The sequence below is a fragment of the Mastomys coucha genome, unplaced genomic scaffold, assembly GCF_008632895.1.
Source record: "Mastomys coucha isolate ucsf_1 unplaced genomic scaffold, UCSF_Mcou_1 pScaffold9, whole genome shotgun sequence".
NCBI classification, from domain to species: domain Eukaryota; kingdom Metazoa; phylum Chordata; class Mammalia; order Rodentia; family Muridae; genus Mastomys; species Mastomys coucha.
Window position 1 is genome coordinate 35,725,255 of NW_022196915.1, and position 15,774 is coordinate 35,741,028.

Here is a 15,774-nt window from a genome sequence, read left to right on the forward strand (position 1 = left end):
AGAAAACACTGAACCAAAGCAGTTTATTTTTCTACACGCTTAGCAAAGTCTTCTCACATCTTGTTAATCAGAACTTAGTAATATGGAAGAAGTTCCCAATGTTAGAAACTCTTAAAGCTTCTAAAAAGCTAAAACTCAAAGGTTTCCATAGTTAAAGTTTTAACCATTAAAAAGATTCATATTACTCAATTTTCTCAATAATTTGTAACTTGGGGGCCAGGCAGTAGTGGTGCACACCTTTAATCCCAGCACTTGGGAGGCAGAGGAAGGCAGATTTCTGAGTTCAAGGCCAGCCTGGTCTACAGAGTGAGTTCCAGGACAGCCAGGGCTACACAGAGAAACCCTGTCTTGAAAAAACCAAAAACCAAAACCAAAACCAAAAATTTGTAACTTTACCCAGTATACTAGAACTAATTATCATTTAGTATAATACCTTTAAAAATAATTTAAACATTAGGAAAAACTGATTTTAGATTAACATACATGAAAAAGGAATATTATTTTCCTAATGTGTGACATAAACATTATTCATCATGGATGTTAAAAGAACCATTATTGATAGAATGTGCTGAAATATGACCTTATCTAAAATAAAGTCCTAATGGAAAATGTTCATATTGAAATATAACTGGAATAACACACCTTTAGGTAGACTATATCAGAGCTTTCTCCTAATGATGCAGTGAAATCACACATTTCCAGTATAGGCTTTTAATGGTATAGCTTGTTTCTGATCTTACTTGCGAGCTTAATTAATATTTGTTTATACATACCTTGAAGTCTTTGGCACATTTTCTATATTCAGCAACGTCGCAAATTGCAAGCATGCCACCCATACAACTATAGGAATATTGTTGAAGATGTTCATAAATAAGTCGATGAAAACGTACTCCAAGTTCCATCAGAACTGTGTCTACATTCTTCCCATCCATGGAATTTTTAATCTTCTCAACTTGTTTTCTTACATAAACACAAACTTTTACACATGCCTGTAGAAGTTTTTCTACAGTTATTATACAGATATGTGAACACAGTTTTCCAATTTCTAAGTATAAGAGAAAAAACTTAAAGCACAATTATGTTACAGGATACTTGATCACACTGTGAACCCCAAGACTGAACAGGAAAAAAATCTGTTTCATATTGTGGTGTGGCTCAGTCCCGTCAATCACCTTTAATCTAAGAAGTTTTTGTAAATAAGAGCTAAATAAAGTCAACTACAGGTCAAGAGGCAGAGCAGACACCCAGTTGATAGGGAGTGAACATAAGGAAGCAGGAAAGAGGGACATGGAGTTGAACAGTATTTAAAAGGTGGAGAATAAGGAGGAGCTTTTTGGCTGAGGAGGAAGGTCAGCTGGGTGCTTTCTGTGTCTCTCTGAGCTAGCAGGGTCTCCATTTGGTAAAACTGAACATTAGGTATTCTGTTTTTTAAAATAACACAACCAGGTGCACTAATGAGTGTATAAGAATTAAGAAAGAAGATAATATATTAGTTCCACTCACATTAGTATACTGAATCAAAACATTGTTTTCATCTTCTGGCTTAAAATCTGTTTTCTTTTGTTCTGCAGCCAAGATATGCTTCATCTGTCCAATCATACAATTTAATGTCCTAAAGATTGAGAACACAATATATATATGACTCATTTAACTCACTCAATTTTACCTACGTATTATACTGAATTAAGTTAAATTATTTAATTGTCTATTATCACAAAACCACTTTGGAACTGACAAATTATATTTTGGGAAAAAAAGTCATTCTGTGACTTGATATCAACTTGATATTCTGGTTTTATCATCTTTCTCCTTTGAAAAGATCCTATAAGCTAGCACTAATCATTTACTTCACAACTAAGGATCTTGTGAGGCAAAGTCGTGCATAAGGAATACTTAGGAAGGTGGAAGGATAAACAGCTCGAGAAGAATGGCTGTGGCACCTGGCACACTGAATCCCCCAGTCAACAGGCAATCAGGAAGACAGTACTGAGATTCCAGCTGACAAAGGCACTGGTTATAAGGCACCAATAATATCTAACCTATGTGATTCCTCAATAGTGAGCAATCAATCACTCAGCCTATGCAAATAAAAAGACTACACTAATTTAGAGTTAAGGGGCTACAAGACAGAGTGGTCAAAAGATAAGTGTCACGAAAAAAAAAAGGACCACATAATTAAGCAGAATAATAAGGTCAGGTTACAAAATGACAGTAGGTCAACATAAGATGGTGAGATGTAGAGAATCCTTGACAACTGGGAGCTCTACCAATTTTCAACCATTATAAGAACACCATATTCTCAAAACAGAAACTTGGAAAGTAATTATCTTCAGTAAAAGTTTTAAAATTCATTTAACAGAAGTTATATTTACAAAACCAGTACAATTCCTACAATACTTCATAGATAAGGCTGAAGCCACTAAGTGGAAATAGAATCCTCACCACTGCAAACCTTTGTTGTTTCTGCAGCACTGAGGAGTGAATGCAGGGCTGCCTACACGCTAACAATACTCTACCCGTGGACTATATACCCAGCTTGGCATCTCAATTTTTAAAGGAATTTGTAGCTTGTACATGTATGATGCAGATGAATGGGGCTTAAAATCTGATTTTGATTTGAAATATATTTAAACATACTGATTTTCAGGAAAAAAAAATCTCCTACAGATGGGAACAGTATGTTAAAGTATTAACTTTAAAAACTCTGTTCATGGTGCTATGCAACTGTGATTCTACAATTTTTGAAAATGCAGGAGATAAAAACAGTTAACTTGCCTATCGATGCCAGTATCCAACTTCATCTCCATCTGTTCAATTATCTCTTTTTTCTTCTGGAGGCATTCCGATAACTTAGGAGAAGAGCTATTGTTTATTACAAAGGGAAAAAAAACCTTCCCATTAGTAGCCTATTTGACAAATTTCTAATCTGTATGTTGTATATTCATATTTGTAAATAATACTAACACCTATTATTTTCATTTGCTCATAAATCCAATAATTACAAAATAAATCATTACTTACAATTATATACATTAATATATCCAATTCATTCAAATTAGAAAAATTAACCCATTAAAAGCCAAGAAAAGATAGACTTGTTATTCTGATATCTAAGGAAATAGCACTTCACATAATCATGTAGCTTTGAATTTGAAACTAGTTTCCTGTGCATCTAAATATGTTTATTATATATATAACATATATATAATAAAAGCCACAGGTATCACCAGACTCTTATAAATATAGCAAATCCAACTAATATGAACAGTAGAAAGTAAATCCAGTTATTTAGCTTTTTTAAATAAAAAGATACAAAACCTAATAATCATGGTTGCCTTCTGAATTCTATTAAAATGTTCAAAGGACTCAAAATATTCAAGAATAAGCAACACTAAAACTCCTATGACTCTGCTATGTGGCATAATAGTTCTTTAAAAAGTAAATACTAAGAACACTTTCTTAGCTAGGCTTGATGGCTCATGTCTGTAATATCCACCTGAGTCACACAGAAAAACAATAAACTTCCTTTCAAAGTCTGATTTGGGAATCACAAGTGATCTTTGAACTTGTTTCTGGTCTAGACATGGCATAATGCTGTTAAATAATGTTGATATTAAATCTATCAAACTCATTTATCTCAATATTACCCGCATAGATAACAGTGCTAAGAAGACAACTTCATAAAATATGTTCTTCTTTTTTTTTTTTTTTTAGATTTATTTATTTATTATATGTAAGTACACTGTAGCTGTCTTCAGACGCACCAGAAGAGGGCGTCAGAACTCATTACGGGTGGTTGTGAGCCACCATGTGGTTGCTGGGATTTGAACTCATGACCTTCTGAAGAGCAGTCAGTGCTCTTACCCGCTGAGCCATCTCACCAGCCCCCATAAAATATGTTCTTATGTATATAATTCTATTTAATTTTCAAATGCCTTAAAAGTCCATATAAATTGATATAAAGATATGATCCAAATCCTAATGCTTTATCAAAATATGTTTATTCATGTTTCCTGAACATCTTTACAAGTGTATCATGTCTATTGGTGTGCATGTGCATGCATTATAACATAAGTACATTTGCCCATTCCCTTTCTTCCCAGAAAATCCTATATACCTCTCCTAGCCTCAGCCCTTAAAAGAGAAGAAAGGAACAAAGGAGGGATGGAGGGAAGGAGGGAAGGAGAGAGGGAAGGAAGGGAAGAAAGGAGCAAGGAACTAACTAACTTATTACAGGACTGTTTCAGACTTGACAGCTCCTGAATAACAACATACTTATTATTTATTAAAGCTTAGACCTTAGCTGACTACCTTATGATTAGCTTGCATAGCTTAATTAATTAACCCATTTATTCTAGTCCATGTTTGCCATGTGGCCTATTACCTTTCACTCAGTTCCAGTACATTTGACTTCATCTGTGTCTGGCTGACCAATCTCCCTCCTCTCAACTTTTCCCCAGAGTTCCTACCCCTGAGTGAAACCCCACCTTTTCTCTCCTGCTCAGCTATAGGCCATCAGCTCTTTATTAAACAAATGAGAAGAATGCCTTAGGCAGGTGCGGAAGGACAGAGACAAATAAGCAAACAGGAAACCACTGTGTGGGACTGAAATAATCATTATGTTGACTAGACTGCCTCAAATTTGAGATCCTCCTGACTCAGCCTCCTGAGTAGTTTACATATAGTAGATTACATATACCACCATGCCTGGTATCTGCTCTGTCTTCCAAAGGATGCAAACTGCTAGCTGAAAGCCCTTTTCAGATTAGATTTCTGATTTTGTTTCATGATAGTTAAAACTTTTCAAATATATCAAAATTCACAGCACAGTGAGAAGAGAAAACAAAACAAGACTTCAAGGAAGAAAGAGAAGACTTTTATTTCAAACTTCCTGTCCTGTTTGATGCTTACATGAAGATGTATTACTTAAAAATAATAACAATAATATAGTAGTCATTGAATACCAATGAAAATATGACAATGCAAACTAACCTTATTAGTGGCATTAGATGATCATTAAACTGCTTGTCAAAAAGGTGAAAAATAGTATTGGCCTGTTGTACAACGTCCAAAAAATAGAGATTTGCATTCCTAGAATCTGATGATGGGATTCCTAAAATTGGAAGGCATAGGTAAGTGAGAACAACCTTTAAAAAACTGAGCAAAAGAAAAAAAAATTTAGATATACCACATGAAAAAAAGTAACTGTCACATAATAAATCAGCAACAATTCTATAGATTAAAGAGCTTAACAAGATCCATCCAAAGCTATTTTAATACCCCAAAGTTAACCATCTTCATGATTTGTTTGGATAAAATGGAAAATGAATAAATTAACCAAGTGCCTGGGCTCTACCTTCTCCTTCTCTCCCAAAACCTCCTTCCAGAACTACACACTGTGCTCATCATGTTCCCTGCTCTTTCCTCAAAACTATTCAGAACCTCATCACCCCAAAGACGTGTTTCCGCAACATCTCCTAATACTCTGTGCTTATCAACATTCTGACACCAAAAGATGGAGCTGAAATCCTCTTTAGATCTGCTTCCTCCTTGCATAAAGAGAAATACACGGACTCAAGGATCCTTCCTCTTTTTATCTCTAGATACCAGTGTTAAGAGAAGACTAAGAAAACCGCCCACAGCTAATGATAATAGATAACCTTACTACCTAGAGTTCTTTCTACCTAGAATAGCTTCCAAATGGAAAACAAAGATGTTTTGTACAAAAGACACAATCGTTGGGAGGAAAATTAAAGGTGGCAACACAAACATACAATAAAAAACTGAAACACATGTAGAAAATACTAATCATAAAAAATGGAAATTAAGAAAGTATTAGCGGATGTATTTAACTAATAATATTTTTAAAAATTGGAAACTATTTACTAATATACATAAAAACAAGCTAGAAGCAATGTAAGTTATATGGAATAAGCTACTTAGAAAAAGGCACATTAATAAAAATTATTTATGCATAATGTGCTTTGACTTGGGACTTTACCTAAAGACAATTCCAGTAAAGAGAAAGCTCTACAATGCTACTCCAGTATGTCTTATTACTTGGCAGAATTTTATGTGGTCATTAGGAACAATGAATGACCATGAACACTAACTGCACTGAACATGCTAATGAATATGAGGAATATGCCCAGTCCAAATGAAATTTTCCTAAACATTCAGAATACTGTTATTAAAATCAATAGGAAAGTTTCCATTCTAAACGAACAATAAATTCTTCATACCTTACTCCTTGTTATCTTGTTATTTCTAATGGACAAATTAATTTGTGTATATGTGTTAGTCAGTTATCTCCTTCTACCACGGGATCTGGGTACTGAACTCAGGTTGTCAGGCTTGGCAGCAAGTGCCTTTTACTGCTGAGACATTTTATTGGCTCTTATTCTTATTCATTGTCTTATTCTGTAATCACATTTTAAAATATTTAGATTATTCCAATGCAAATGACTACGCCAAATCATTTTCTACCAGCATAGTTTAAATACTTGTTGTCAATAGTCTACTCTAATTAAGTTAAAATTCACTAAGAGACATTGTTGATTATGAAGGTAACAGAGTTAAGTCAGTGACTGATCTATAGCTAAGTCTGGTTCATTATTAAAGGTTTCTAGGCTGGTGTCAGCCAATAGAGACTTTCTGAACTGTATATGCTTTCTACATGCTGCTAGAACATAATGCTGGAGGGTAGGCAGGGTAAACAACTGAGATTCCTATCCTTAAGGACTTATAGGCTGTTGTCTTTATTTAGATTATTCTTACTCCAAATATTCAGTTACTCACCACTTTATTGAGTTCTCTGGTTCATGTGTCTTCTCAGAGGCCTTCTCTGACTACCCTTTCATAAAAAGCTTTTGGGGGGCTGGCGAGATGGCTCAGTGGGTAAAGGTGCCTGCTGCCAAGCCTGACCACCTGAGTTCGATCCCTGAAACAAACATGGTGGAAAAAGAGAACCAACTCCTGCAAGTTGTCCTCTGACCTCTACATGCGTGAACACACACAAAATAAATGATAATGAAAAAAAAAATCTGCCTGTAAATCCTTTACTCTGCTTCCCCATCAGTATTCTCTATCCTTTATCTAGTTTTATTTTCCTTTACTATACTTCCTAACCATTTGTCTATCATTTTTACAAGAACAAGAACCCCATAATTAGGCATGTAAAAAGTATGTGCTAAATGAGTAAGTATCTAGAAGAGACAGACATTAACTCAACTGTGGGACAATGAAGAACTATGCCACATCAGGAGCACTACTGCATCTAAGGTGATCAGCACAAGTGTCTCTGAAAAGGGGACATCTTAGTTGAGGTCGGTATGAAAAGACAATTATAAAGAGCTGAGGGAAAAGTTTTACACAACAGACAGATGCCAAGTGTAAAAAGCCTAACAGGAAAACAAGAGGACCAGGGTTATTTGGAACAATATAGGAAATGAAGCATGGTGAGAAACCTGTAGAGGTGCGCTGTGGATCATATGTTTCTAAGTAGTTTGTTTCTATTCTTTCCAAGAGTAGTAACCACTAAGGAATCTTCAATAAGAAAATAATAATTAGGGCTGGAGAGATGGCTCAGTGGTTAAGAGCACTGACTGCTCTTCCAGAGGTCTTGAATTCAATTCCCAGCAACCACATGGTGGCTCACAACCATCTGTTATGGGATCTGATGCCCTCTTCTGGTGTGTCTGAAGACAGCAACAGAGTACTCATATGCATAAAATAAATAAATCTTTAAAGAAAATAACAATTAAGCTGGCTATTGCATAGAAACTTGGGAAAGCAAGAATGAACACAGGAACCAGTTAGAAGATGACAATGTTCAAAGTGGGATTGTATTCGTAGAGATGAAACAAAGTAGATAAATTATATCTGGATATATACCTACAATGTTTGCTAATGAACTGGCTCTTAGCAATGAAAACAGGAAGGGTAAAGCAGTTTCTGGGTTTGGTAACTTAACAACTTCCTTAAAAACCTAAAAGAAGAATACTGATGGAGGAAGACAATTTCTTTATTATTTTAGGTTACTCAAAAATCACTATATAGTCTAGGCTGGCCTCAAACTCATAGTGACCCTTGCCTTGGCATCCTGCATGCTGGGATTACAGGTGTGAACCACCATGCCTGGCTAAAGAATTTCATTTTTAAAATGTTAAATCTGAGATCCCCACTTAACAGGTTACAGAGTCAGGATATCAACTAGGTTTAAGGAGACTGAAAGTCAGGGAATATGTTGTTATTATACTATAGATGCAAAGTAGTAAACCCAAAAGAATGAAGCTGAAAACTTTAATATAAATGTATTCCTTTCCAGATTTATTTTTGAATATTTTTCTCTCTAAACTTCATTCCTCAATTCCTCAGCAAAATTATTCTTACCTCGATTCTCCTTGACATTTTATAGCATAGAACATATTATAAATTCTGCCAATATATTGTGCTGAGTTACATAGTCTATGGCCTTTCTTTACTGGATGAAACAATATGTAAAATTAGCCTGTATTTAATTTCTAGCACCCTGCACACCCTATTATTAGAGAAGCTCAAAACATTGTGTTGAACTGAATTCATCACATAGAAGTCACAGATAAAACAGCATTATGAATATTGTTCAACTAAGCAGAACTAAAAGAGTTTAACAAATAGTGTAATAGAAATATACTTACCAGCAAGCCCTGTTTCTAAAGCATAATCAATATGCTCAATACATAAAAATTCCACAAGAATGGTAAAAATTCTAAAGGCATTCCTTGGTAAATCAGAAGGATCAGAAAGCTTTAAAAATAAGCAAAAACAGTATTACTTATTCAAGTCTACATTTTTAAAAACCCAACTTTTAGTAAAGCCATCTTTTTGTATAGAAAACTATTTCAGGTAACAAAATGTCACTGTTCCTATCTCACTGCCCACTATAATCAATCCTCTAGATTGTTTGTAACTCTCCTGACCTAGAGCAGTGTTTTTTCAAATCTAGAGTGTAATCTCCAAGTAAAACTCAATTATACTTTCAAGAAACACATACGTGCATATGTGTACACTCTGATAACAATGTGGGATGCATTTTGAATTGCCAGGATCATAGTCAAAGAAATTTGAAAGCCTCTAACTTAAAGAGGGCTGTTCTAGTAAAACTCAAAGCAAACAAACAAACAAAAAGATACTTGTGGAATTAGGCTATGAAATCAATTAATATATATAGTAATAAAAATATAACAAGATCAAATTTAACTCATCATATCCTGGTGGAGTAAGTCTTCAGAATGTTACTCAATTTTACCAAGTCGTAATATCCTCATATAAGATGATCTAACATTAACAGCATTTCTCCTTAGTCTTATGGCTGGAATAAAACTGGAAAATTGCAAACTTAATTTACACTAAGCTCATGCTTTTAACTTTGATGTTGCTACTACTAGACTATTTATAGAAATGTTAGTTATGCTGAGAAAAATGAATTCTTCTTAAAAAGTAAATTATTCTCAACTTCTATTAACTGCTTTCTGTATAGTTTATGAATTGCTTTCCACCTCTGCTAAAACTACTTACAATATTACCTCAACTTTCAGGGTAATACTATTGGATTTCCTGGATTTTGAAATATTAACAAATATATAATGAGGTCAAGTTTAATAATAAAATTTATTTATATTTTATAAATATCTTATACAAACAGCAATAGGACAACTTAATATAGTATTTTTTACTTAACTTTAAGGCCACAAGCAGAACTTCCAATTAGTGGTCAAGCATTTTTTATTTTGGAGCATGAAGATTCTGAAGTTTCAAATTAAGGACACTCAATCCTAATGTAACAATGTAAGCCTAATGTTTAAACTAAGTTTATAAAGAATTCCACATACCATTTTAAAACCCCAGTGATTTCACATCCCCACGTGTAAGGCTTTCTTAACCACTACTCCAACCTTTAACTCTGACCAATCTCTCTACTCCTTTTCTTTTGTTTCTGATGTTCAACAGGTACCGTTATCTTCATCATAAATCATAAAAGCCAGGCCTAAGTTTTCACCTTTCTCCTGCTTATACCCCCAAACCCATGCATAACATATACAAGAGATAAACAGATAACTGACAAAAAAAAAAAAAAGTATAGAAGACATCAAAGAATAAGACTGGGCATTTACAGAATAATTCAGCCAACAATGTGAATATATACATTCTCTCAAGTATACAGAAAACCTTAATCAGGGTGTATCTTGTAATATAAATCATCTCAATAAATTTAAAAGGGATTGGCATTATGATGCAAAGTTTTTCCACTGACTACAATGGAATAAAATCCAAAATTATTAACAGAAAGGCATCTATTATGTCTCCAAATGTTTGGCAACCAAACAACAGAATTTCTTTATCATATTAGGGCCAGAAAAAAAAAAATCAAAGAGAAATCTAAGAGTATTTTGAAATGAATTAAAACATATTCAAGCTGGGCAGTGGTGGCACATGCCTTTAATCCCAGCACTTGGGAGGCAGAGGCAGGTGGATTTCTGAGTTTGAAGCCAGCCTGGTCTACAGAGTGAGTTCCAGGACAGTCAGGGCTACACAGAGAAACCCTGCCTCAAAAAAACCAGAAAAAACAAAAAACAAAACAAAACAAAACATATTCAAAAACTCTGATTTCAACACAGTACTTAAGAGAGAAATATAGTTAAATGTACACACTGAAAAAGATCAGCACACTCAGCTTTTACCTAAAAACCAAACCAAGACAAAAACAACCAGGAAAGGGGCAAATAACACCTCAGCAAGTTGAAGCAAGGAAACAATAAAGAAGAGAAATCAGAGAAACCCAAGGGGTGGAGGGACTAATGAAATAAAAAAGTGGTTCTTGGGAAAAACAGTAAAATCAATACACTTTGGGGGCTGGAGAGATGGCTGAGTGGTTAAGGACACTGACTGCTCTTCCTGGAGGTCCTGGGTTCAAATCCCAGCAACCATATGGTGGCTCACAACCATTTGTAATGGGGTCCAATTTCCTGTTCTGGTGTGTCTAAAGACAGTGACAGTATACTCACATATAATAATAGTGTACACATAAATAAAATGAATAAATCTTTTTAAAAAACCAATATACCTTTATCAATATTTGTTCAGAAAAAAATATGTGAAACAAATTACTAATGTTGGGAATAAAATAGCTAATTATACTACAGCTTCCACAAAAACTGGTAAGACAGAAGGAAAGTATCATAACTTCATTCTAATAAATATAACTTCTATAAAATATAAAAGTCTTTAAAAGATATAAACTAGGTAGTCAGAGTGGTGGACACTTTTAATACCAGCACTTAAGAGGCAGAGGAAGGTGGATGCATCTCTGGAAGTTGAGGTCAGCCTGGTCTACATAGTGAGACCCTGTCTGAAAAACAGACAGACAGACAGACAGACATATAGACAGACAACTGAAGATACAAACTGCCAAAGATCACTTACAATTAGATTATCTGAACATTTCTGTATATAATAAACAAGCTGAATTTTTAGTTTAAAATCCTTACAAGCTCAAATCATTCCCCTGGTGAGTTCCAGCAAACATTTAAGACAGAAGGGCCATCGTCTACAAACAACTAGAAGAGAAAACAGAGTACTCTGCCTATCTTCCTGTGGTTATAGCACTGCCTTCATTATTAAAACATGACGAAGGCATCAAAGGTGAACAGCCTTCATAAACACTGATGTAAAATCTTGTAACAAAATCGTTGGTCCTTGTAGCATACATGGGCCAACAAGATTGTTCAGAGCTGAACAAGCTCGCTGCCAAGTCTGATAAAACGTATTCAACTGCTGGGACCTATTTTGAAGACAGAGAGAACCAACTTCCTGAAGTTTTCCTCTGACCTCCAAAATGTGCGCCCTCAAATTATATTTAAAAAGTTCTATTTTAGCTGAGCAGTGGTGGCGCATGCCTTTAATCCTAGCACTTGGGAGGCAGAGGCAGGTGGATTTCTGAGTTTGAGGCCAGCTTGGTCTACAGAGTGAGTTCCAGGATATCCAGGGCTACACAGGACACAGCCTGTCTCGAAAAACCAAAAAGCTTTGTTTTGTCTTTTAAATTTAGCAACTCTAACATTTGAAATATCAGTTAACATGATTCTCCCAAAAGGATAAAAAGAAAGCATATAACAAATTCTAACACCAAATCCTTTGTTTTATTTTGTTGCTTTGCTTATTGTGTGATACAGAGTCTCCAGTGGCCAAGGCTGGCTTCAGTCAAACTTTATATCATGTGGAGAACTATACTTTAGATCTCCCACTAATTTCCCAAGTCCTAGAATCAAATAATATCTAAACGTAATACTACACTTAGATAGACTAGTATAAAAGACCTTGCTCAAACTAAAAGACATTATTTATAAAAAACTTATTGTCAGCATCATGCTTAGTGATCAGACTACATGCTGTACCCTGAAGATCAGGTATAATGATGAGTGTCTGTTCTCTGCACTTCTCTTTCACACTGTACTGGAAGCCTAGTCAGAGCAACAGGACACAAGAACAAAATAAAAGTCATCTTTTATTTTATAATAAAAAATACGCATCAGTTCTTCCCGAATAGAATTCTAGATTCACTATCAATCCAATCAAAACCGGACTTTTTCTCCTAGAAAGCAGTAAGTTGTTAGACTTGCATGAAATACAGAATGAGACCATGGCATCGGAGGGAGCCCACTCAGAACACTATTAAAGACATTCCACTAGACGTGCAGACAGGAGTTTAGCATGGATGTCAGTAGAGAGGCTTCACCCAGCAACTGATGGAAACTAATGTAGAGTCAATGTATATTCTTTGAAAATTTCTACTAATGTTTATATTAATTTATTGACATTCAAAATGTATAAATAATATATGCATATAAATAAAATACTATATTTTCCTCACCTTATGGAGGAATTAAATACTGGATTCCAGTATGTAAGAGCTATGGTGCTCTACCGTAAAACTGTAAGAATTATCACCAGGTCTTTATGATGATTAAATGAGTTAATATGTAACATTTCAAGTGGTTAGATTAGTAAGCAGAACATGCTATAAAGTACAGTACCAAGCAAAAGCCTCACCACTACTGCCCAAAGCCATTATCTATAGATGGAGCCTCTGGACTAGCTAAGCAGAAACCTGCAACAAAACAGATTTGAGCTCAGGCCCATACCACTGCCAACTGCAGCTTGTTCCTTGAATGAACTTCTAAGATAATGAATATCAGGTCCTTCAGCCACAAGTCTTGGGTACAGGTCAACGGATTTCTGAGTTCAAGGCCAGCCTGGTCTACAGAGTGAGTTCTAGGACAGCCAGGGCTACACAGAGAAACCCTGTCTCGAAAAACCAAAAAAAAAAAAAAAAAAAAAAAAAAAAAAAAAAAAAAAAAAAACCACCAAGTATTATGATTTCTGTGACAGCAAAGACAGATAACTTCATTTGGAGAAACAAGAAAGTGATGAATATAAGTTATTACTTTGGGAGTATGGACCAGGAGATCTCCCAGAGCAAGGTTGTAGAGTGCTAGGAAAGAACCTTACAGTGCTGAACACAGACAAATAACTGTAGAAACAGCTTTTGGATTAGTAATGGACCCATCCTGGCTCAGGAGAAAGGCATAATGACCTACCTTTGTAAGGAGCTCCTAGTGGCTAGGTCTTTCCTGCTATCCTGTCAATGTCAGCCTTAAAGGATGATTATGGATTTGTAATAGACTTGTGCTTTGAGGCACTGTCTACTGTTGAAATGACAGCTAGGGAACCAGAGAGTTGGTAAAAATTTCTATTTAGGGTGCCACCTAGTGCTAAAACAGGGACAGTGATGACAATTTTAGTAAAAATAAACAGATTATTTTGGAAGAATGAATATACATAGACAAGGGCAAATTACTACGATGGTAATAAATTCCTAATCTGTCAACATATTGACACTGTTGTAGGTCAACAAGCATCAGTTTTCAGGGACCCAATAATGAACAAAAGGAAGGCACCAGAACCATCAAAGTATGCGATCTTTCAAGACAGAAAACTCAAAGTAGATGTTTTAAAGAAATTCTAGAAACCTCAAGAAAATATACACAAATAATTCTGCAATTTGCCAAAGAAAGGTTCAATAATTAAAAAAAAAAAAAGAAATCCTGAAGTTAAAAGAATAGTAAGTAGAATGAAAAAGTAATTAAAATATAAACAGCAGAAAGAAACTGATCAGCCACCCCTTGCCCCAAAAACAGATAGATAGGGAGACGAAAAGGGATCAGACTATCTAACGCATGCAGAACTACAGAGAGCATTAAAAGATTAAGATTTGGGTTACGGGGACTCAAGGATAGGAAAGTAAGAAGAGTAGAAAGTTTATACTACAAAGTGTCATATCCAAATTTCAAAGGTTAAAAGAAAAGATTCTAAAAGAATAAGAAAAACAAAGGAACAAATAGCAGGTAATGAGAGTATGCATCTGTTTTTAGAGGCAAAAAATGATTTTTTTCTGTTCCCTTCTAGTAGTATGTATCTGAGTCTTTTAAAACAAAACAAAACAAAAAATAAACAAACAAAAAAAACCTATTCAGTCATTCAATTGCAGAGTGGCAGAAACTTGATACCCACACATTGAAGAGGAATACAAAAACAAAAAACAAAAACAAAAGCAATCCAACAACCAAAATCTGCCAACCAGGAATACTGTACTCAGCAAAACTAGCTTTTAGAAATAGAGAAATAAGACATTTTCAGACAAACACTGAGAATATTTATGACTACCACATTTCTCTTACAAACAAACAAAACAACCTCAGATCAGAATAGATGTTTAAAGGGAGTTCTCCAAACTAGAACAATGAAATGCTAACAAGATGAAAACATCTAAAGGTACTAAACCCCTCAGAAGAACTAACACTACAAATAAATTCCAGAAAGCTTTAATACTATAAACATAGTACAGAAAAAATGTACTATGCAAGGGCAGGTAGCACTAGAAATAACACTTTCATAAAATCTAAAATACAAGAGTAATAACTACACTAAAAGTGAAGTGGAATATCAAAAAATTGAAAATGGAACATGTAGAGGAAGCTCCACTCCCAGGTGCTCTAACACGCCTAGGATCAGAGGTGAGGAGGACACAATATCCGTCCCCACACCAGGAGTAACTGGGACCAGCAGGACCCAGGCACACAGGAACTCCGACAGCCCAGTGGTTCTGGTTGCTTCTAGTCTGTCTGGGCTGGCTGAGCAGACTCAGGCGCAAACTCCGCAGCTAGTCCTAAAATACCCAGAGGAAGCTCCACTCCCAGGCACTCTAACAGGATCCCAGGATCTCAGGATCACAGAGACAGCTTGACTCTGAAGAGTTCTGACACAACCAGGATCACACGAATGACAGGCTCCAGTCAGATTTAGCAAGGGCAGGTAGCACTAGAGATAACCAGATGGTGCGGGGCAAGCGTAAAAATATAAGCAATACAAACCAAGGTTACTTGGCATCATCAGAACCCAATTCTCCCACCATAGCAAGTCCTGGACACACCATCAGCCCAGAAAAGCAAGATTCAAATCTAAAATCACTTCTCATGATTATGATACAGGATTTTAAGAAAGACATAAATAGCACCCTCAAAGAAATATAGGAGAATACTGGTAAACAGAAGCCCTTCAAGAGGAAATAGAAACAATAAAGAAATCAGAAAGCGAGACAACCCTGGAAATAGAAAACCTAGGAAAGAAATCAGGAGCCATAGATGCAAGCATCACCAACAGAATACAAGAGATAGA

The 15,774-nt window shown here is 35.3% G+C and overlaps 1 protein-coding gene across 1 annotated transcript in view; it reads right to left on the reverse strand.

Annotated features, from left to right (window-relative positions):
- Exoc5 (exocyst complex component 5) overlaps positions 1-15,774 on the reverse strand; it is a 51,883-nt gene that overhangs the window by 2,204 nt on the left and 33,905 nt on the right. Inside the window, exons 13-17 of the mRNA XM_031362825.1 lie at positions 8,679-8,787; positions 4,993-5,113; positions 2,776-2,862; positions 1,504-1,612; positions 774-989 (exon numbers count right to left, since the gene is read on the reverse strand). Of these exons, the coding sequence (XP_031218685.1) occupies positions 774-989; positions 1,504-1,612; positions 2,776-2,862; positions 4,993-5,113; positions 8,679-8,787 (642 nt within the window). The remainder of the gene's footprint in view (positions 1-773; positions 990-1,503; positions 1,613-2,775; positions 2,863-4,992; positions 5,114-8,678; positions 8,788-15,774) is intronic.